The sequence below is a fragment of the Merops nubicus genome, unplaced genomic scaffold (genome assembly GCF_000691845.1).
Source record: "Merops nubicus isolate BGI_N331 unplaced genomic scaffold, ASM69184v1 scaffold13730, whole genome shotgun sequence".
NCBI classification, from domain to species: domain Eukaryota; kingdom Metazoa; phylum Chordata; class Aves; order Coraciiformes; family Meropidae; genus Merops; species Merops nubicus.
In genome coordinates this window covers 1-7184 of record NW_008582256.1, presented here as the reverse complement: position 1 = coordinate 7184, position 7184 = coordinate 1, and the positions used below count along the sequence as shown (strand labels likewise).

Genomic DNA, 7184 nt, shown 5'->3' with positions numbered 1-7184 from the left:
GTACACACATTGTTTTTAGAGGGTGTTCTGTGTGCTTGCATTTTTAGCCTGTATTTGAGCTATGGTACTGGTTGCCAATCCAGTTGCTTTTTTTCTGTAAAGACACTTCTTTTTATTCAATTCATTGTCCTCAAACTTTTTGAGGTTTAACAAAAGAACCAATTCCCTTCAGCACAACTTCCCACCCAAAACAAAGGAGCACAAAACCGTGTGGTACTTATCACCTCTCAAAGCAGGGGGTGATACAGGAATATCGTCCGTTCACTTGGTAGCTCCGGTTGTAGGAGGCGCTTATACAGGGCTTCACTTCCAGTGGAACGGCCAGTGACACTGCAGCTCCAGTCTGGACATGGCCACGAGCCTGAACACTAGACTGTAAGGCAGCAGGGCAAGTCTGAAGTGGGTAAGATGCTGTATGATTAGATGATAATATCTGTTGACAGTTTTGTTGCTGTGATGTCTGATGGTGATACTGTAATGAAGACTGATGAGCCTGGAGATACTGTGGTACGTGTTGCTGAGCGTTAGCCTGCTGGGGACTTGGAGCTGAGGTCTGAAATACAGTATGTTGGGCAGACTGAGCTTGTTGTCCTTTTTGCTTGTTTGCTTCCTTCACATCATTATCATGTGCGCTAAAGCAAATTGAGAAGGCAGAATACGTGAAAATGGGATTAAAATAATTTAAACCCTTTTGGGTTAACTTTTAAGAGCACCCTAAAAACCAGTGTGATTATATGAAAGCTTCCAAAGCTTTTATAAAACAAGGAAGTGAAAATAATTTTTGCCTACCCTTTAAAAATCACCCAAGGTTTTATAAGTTGTTTCTTTAAGATACGTTTTCATTTCAGTATTTTTTTTCACTGCATAGCAATACAAAATGCAGATAAAAGCCAAGTACAATAGAAATAATACAGCAGTATCTAAAATAACCAGTGCAAAAAAGTCTACTAGTGTACTGCAATAAAGTGTCAGATTACCAGAACCTGAAATTAAAGCTTACTTGCTGCTTTTACCTCATTTAAATTGGGTAACAGAGTATAGGGGTTTTAAAGACAGAGATAAAGATACCAGAGGGTTTTGGGATTCTGTTCTAGGGAGTGGAAATACCTTTTTTTTTTTCCCCCTTTTTTCTTCCTCTCACCTTTTTTCTAGCCCACCCAGTAGCTGAGTTAGACAGCTTAGCTCACTCAAATTCCCTTTGATTTACACCTGTCTGAAATGTATTTAGATGTACTCTCTTATGCTGAAGTTAAGCAGGTGCCACCTACACACTTCAGTCAGACATCTGAGTTTTTTGGTACTGCCTGTACAGGGCAGATCTCTTGGAAGATAGTTGGAGTTCAATCTTTACCAATAGGAAAAACTGGTGAACTTTTTATGGCACACTGCAAAGATGACTGAAAGGCTTCACCCCCACCACTCAAGTGCTCCAGAGCAATACTGAAAACACTTCAGTAACAGCACTTGCATGATTTAGGTACTAGTCCTTTCATTACATGCATTAATGAAGCCAAAAGAGGACATTTGGGATGATAACGTCACACTTCAGGAAGATGCGATTCTTCCAGATACAGCTGTTCCTGTGCATCTGTAGAGCACAACTATGTTTAGATCCAGACAAGAGAGCAAAATACTGTAGGAGGAAAGCATTTATAGTGGGCATAGGTTTTGATCCCAAGGTTTAGAATAAAAACTGATTGTGCAACGTCCCCTCCCAGTAAGGACCACTTGGCATTCATTGGCATTTTCATCTCATGTCAGCTGTATCTCTTTACTGTAGTGCAAAAATGGATACGACAAAAATAGCCACAGCCTCCTGGTCATTTCCTCCCACCAAAACTGGCCACTCAAACAGACTGCACATTTGACCCATGATCTGTTTGGTGCATCCCTTGAACTTCCAAGGCATAAAGTAGGAGCTCCTATGCCTTCAGTACTCTTCACCATCTCTTTTTGCTCTCCGAGTAGACTACAGATATTGTGAAAAAGATATTTAACAGATTCTCAAAGCATGCCAGAAGTTGTTCAGTGGAAATGCAAGGCTGAGGTTTGTTTGTTGGAAAAACAGGAAAGAGGTTAGATCTGATAAGGTTTTCTTTTCTGGAAAAAAACAAAACAGTTATTACCTAATTCCTAAGTATTTTTAGGGTGGAAAGACCGAAATTCAAAAAGAAAGGTACTTTCAGTGCTAACAGCAATTAAGCATACCAACAGATGCCAAAACAGGCTTTAAAAGAAGCTGCTGCTGTTAACTTACATTAGCAGCCGCTCGATACATGGCACCAGGAACTCCCAGGAATACGCAGTGAGGTGGTGCAGTCGGGTAGGCCAGGTCGGCGAGAGACGCAAGATAATCCTTGAGGAAGCTACACACGCAGCAGCAACTAAAGAAGGGGCGTAATTTAAAAATGCATGATCTAGAAAGGGGGAGTAAGAAAATGATTTAAGTTGGACGTTGTCTGTCGAGACGACAAAGGAGTCGTTACCTGAAAAATATAACTCACCTTGCAGTGATACTTCCAGAAAGTAATCAGCATATTTTGCCATATATAACTTAGTCTTCTCTAAGCAAACCATTGGCCAGCCGTCATGAAGGTCAGTCTCATGGACAGCAACAGAAAGATAATAGTCGATGAAATGAGCAGCAGTTGGGAGGCACAAATTCCACTGAAATGTTTCTAGCAACAACAGCTCCATATGAAGCAAATTCTGTTTTGTTAGTACCAAATTCATGTTAGTCATACAACCCAAGCTGTTCAACTGCTCAAGTTTGGGAACACTGTCTTCCTTTTCTTCAAATTTACCTTCAGGTGAACAGAAAGAAGAGGGGAAAAGATTCAGCACAAGTGAACTATAAAACAGATTGCATCTTATGTCTGCCTTGATGATATTTCAATTCTACTATGTCAAACAAGCTTGAGATTTTCCTGCAGATGCAAATTGCAAATGGAAGATGTCATCAGAGACAAAAAGGGGCACGTACTATAGAAGGGTTAAATTTCAGCAGATAATGTCAAGCAGTCTGCAGGATATTGTGCAGTGTTGTGTTTCCTATTGCTTTTCCCACCTTAACACACAGATGCCAGTTACCAAGAGCAGAAGTAAGCTGTATTAGGACATCACTGGCACTGCACATGCAAGCTCTTGCCACCAAATCATGGTATAATGCATCCCCATCATCAACAAAATACAACTGTGATGTCACTTGGCATACATGACACCACAGCCTTTGGCTTTAACACCCCCCCCCCCCCCCCCCCTTTTATTTCTAAAACTTGTTAAAGTATAGCTGGAAATCTAGCCAACGTGGCTGCTTTTAATGCCTCTTATGGTAGGTATGGTTTATAGATTTGACAGCTGGTGAGCTGCTCCAGCAGTTCAAACCAGTGGATTTCAGCAACGTGCATCCAAAACCCCACACTGCTATATATACTGTTTCAACTCTAACACTGCTAGCAGCTTCAGCTTTCCTTGGACTTTAACTTGTCAGGCTTGTATGATTTTAGCCTCAAGCAAAATTGTATGTAGAAAACCTATTAACAAGAGAAACAAGTGTCACGTTTCCACACAGTTTGCCACATGGTTGTGCTATTTCAATTTCATTGCAAATTCTTTCCGTCTTACACTCTATTCTTACATTCTGCATGGCATCTTGTAAATGCACATTTTTAGAGAGTTTTGCAGGACTGAACATACTGAATGTTTGCTTTTTTCCAAAAGTAGAGGTACTTAGCCAACACTTAGTCCAACACCAGTCTCAGTCTGTTAGTTTTTGCTTCCCATTATCTAGTGATTACAGAAATAAAAGCTTCAGGAGTCGCATAATAATTTCTCTTATTACTTCTATAATGTTATCAGATTAATCATCTGATCACATCACAGTGTGATTTGTCCAACTCACTGCACTGCAGATTAAACTGTTTTTTTAAGCTAGAGAGGGCAAAAGTTTAGAAGATTGTTCTGGTTTGTGCTTTCTGAACCAGTATGTACACTGCTTCTCAGGCAACTGAGTAACTCCAGCTTTCCAAAGCTCTACTTGCAGCTTGTCATGAAAGATGGCAGAGGCAATTTTTGTTGTTGTTGTTTAAAAAAAAAAAAAAAAAAAAATTATAATTCTCTTCAGAACTTGAAATTAATTTGAAAATCTGGCATTAGTTCAAAGCCAATGGATTTTCCCAAATGGATTACACTGGTTTCTGAGCAAAATTTTGATACTCAGCACCTCATTTTTTGCCAAGAGAAGATTGCTGGCTGGTGGCATCCAGTCAAAGTTTACCCCCAGAAGAATCTGCAATAACCCTTTTCCTGTTTAATTGTTCTGCTGCACAATTGTATTGGTGGAGATGGGGGATGCAATGAAGGAAAGCAGTATTCCAAAACCAGCCAACACCTCAGCGCTCTGGTTTTCTAGTGAAGAATGCTTACAGCTACAACATGATGTATCTGATTTAAGAAAATGAAAATAAAGTCAGAGAAATGGATCATCAGAAACTGAACCAACAGTTCTGCTGTCAGGATCTGTTTCTCTAAATCTGTTGTTTAAGAACAAGTGCCAGCAGGTATCCTGGCAAACTAGACCCATATTTCTTTAGGGACATCTAAAAGGGGTCCACAAATGCTGAAAGATGGATACCCACCACAATAACCTAGCCAAGGACAACACAAGCAGCACGGTTCATAATGAGCGTCTGTCATTAACTCCGTCTTCAGAGTACTGTGCACCCACCAATGTATTTCACCAGCATTACATTTTGTGTGTAGGAATACAGGATTTATGTTAGCTTCTTCAAAGAACAGTGCAATTTATGAAATCTGAAATATGCCAGAACCACAGAGCACCATCGGCAGGGTGCAGTGCAGCCTGCGTATGGCTTAATTTCTTTTTTTATCACAGGTATGCAAATGTCTCATTTCCAGCACTGGATCTACCAATTTTAAGGTGTCCTCAGAACGACCGTCTTTCTCTTCCTAAAATACAGCTCTGAAAGTTCATCTTAGAAAAATGTTTCCAAGCATAAAGATTAGTTTTTAACTGCAGTTTGTTTTTCCTCCCCTCAGTTTCATTAGGTGCCAACAGAAGCCAAAACAAGAGTCTAAAGAAAGGCTCTACCAATTGGGCCAAACTGATACACACTAATCTGCCTGCCTTTTATGACCACTTTGTTTCTCTTATTTGCTATATCCCACCAAGACACACTTTGTATTTGGCAGTAGAACCTAAATCAGTCTAGTTAAAGCTTGGTGCCACATACTTACTTGCTAAAAGTAAACAGGAAAGAGCAACCACATGTAGCTGCTGTATAGATATGTCATAACGATCCATAAAGAGGTCCAACAGATACACAGCTAGATGTCGTGCAGCAGGACAGAGTCTGAACCGATTGCTCACAATGGCTATCAGATCTGCAAAGTATCTTCTCAGGTGTAACTGGGGAGATTGGCCTTTGTAGGAGGGCAGCTTCAGCTCCTAGATGGACAGCAGCATGTAATTTTATTAAAACCGTGATTTAGTTTGAATTGGTATCAGATAAGCATAACTGATGTTCTCAAATTTATCATGGAATTCTCAAAGGAATTCTCCCCTCTTCTTTCTGTTCCCATCATCTCAACATCCCTTTTCACACAACAAAATTTATTTGTTGTATTACAGAAGACCTAAGAAATAATTTGTTTCTGCACAACATCAGTGCAATAATTTAAAACTTAACATTTTTCAGTTGGGTAATTGGCTAGAGTGACTTAAGCTTTCACCATTTCTGTCATATTACCTCTACTGCAAAGGCTTTACCTCCCAGCAGGGAAACAGCAAGGGTATGTGAGTACTCCTCAGCTGTTTCAATGCAAAGTCCAATAGCTTAACTCAACCCCCTCTTGCTACGGCTCAATCTGAGCAATCAGACTTTGTACTGAAGTGTTTGCATGATCCAGTGCTGCCAGATCTCACCCAGGTGCTTCCAAGAGGAGGGCACCAACAGCCAGCTGAAGGTAGCAACCTTAGGAAGAAGAATGGACCGTGCATGTGTCAACATTTGCTGCACGCATGTTTTAACACTTACTTAATCTGATCTGATTGATGTTGCACTGACACTGATTACAGTGTGCTCTCAGGCATTTAGTTAAGCGTACATAAACCTCACATGGCCTCAGATTTGAGGGGGGGTGGATCCCACAAAACAAAAGCCTTACCTAGTAGCATGATCTATTTTGAATGAAAAATTTGGACAGAACATTCCCCAGGATCCTGCCTAGTAGCTAGTATTTCCTCTTGTATACAGCAGTGCTATCTCCTGATACCATGAATAAATTTGTGAGTTAGATTGTGCAGCCTACTCACTGCAAGTCAGATTCTGAGTACAATTACATTTCCAGCAGGACATCAAGTTGGAATGGAGTCACCCAAAATTTGCAAAGTTCTAAGGTGAATTCAAGTTCTGAAACACGCTATTGAAGCAGAAAAAGAAACCCCAAACCTAGAACTCCTCCACACATACCCACTAAGCTTTAGAAATCACTTCTCACACAAAATAACTTAGTTTTAGTTATGGTAACTTTGGTTGCAAATAAATTATCCTGTACTGCTGTCATTTTCCACCCACTCCCGAAAAAAAAAAAAAGTTTCTTTAGCAGTCACACCTTCAAGAAAGAGAACTCATTCATCGTATACTATCAGGCATCAAAAGCACATTTTTAGTAGGTTCAGTCACTGTAAACTGGTTTTAATCTCTGGGCATAAGATGTGCTTTATTATGAAAGTAGCCCCAAAGAGCAACACTGAGTCAGTCAAAGCAACTTGAAAGCAGTATTGCCTAAACCCTCTACTAGTCTTACTGCACCTGGTGTTTTTTCTTTGGTTGTTTTTTGTTACAATAGCATCCAATGCTTTCTGCAAAGTTTAAACTTAGATCCACTTACACATCCCGACAGAATAACCAAGCACACCATGACCCCCTCGCCTTTTTAAGGTGCAGAGGAAGAATAGTCTGGTCAGTCAGATAAACTGTCAAGACTGACGACAGAGTCCGAGCGTTAACGGAAAGGAAGACACCGTGTTTTCCAAGGCTCAGAAAAGCAAACTCTCCCAAACCCCCGGCGGCCACCCGGCTCCAAGCCGCCGCGCCGGCTTCCCTCCGGAGGGCCGACTCCGATTGTTAGAGCCTCACAAAGGCGCCGGAGCCGACAGCCCA

At 40.8% G+C, this 7184-nt stretch overlaps 1 protein-coding gene across 1 annotated transcript; it reads right to left on the bottom strand.

Moving 5' to 3' along the window:
* Positions 1-220: 220 nt before the first annotated feature.
* Positions 221-5993, bottom strand: CCNJ (cyclin J; the record flags this gene model as incomplete). The annotated part of the gene is made up of 5 exons (XM_008937168.1): positions 221-632; positions 2258-2417; positions 2505-2804; positions 5257-5467; positions 5901-5993. Coding segments are annotated over 5 exons (1176 nt in total), but the record flags the coding sequence as incomplete, so codon positions are not given.
* Between the last annotated feature and the right edge of the window lie 1191 nt (positions 5994-7184).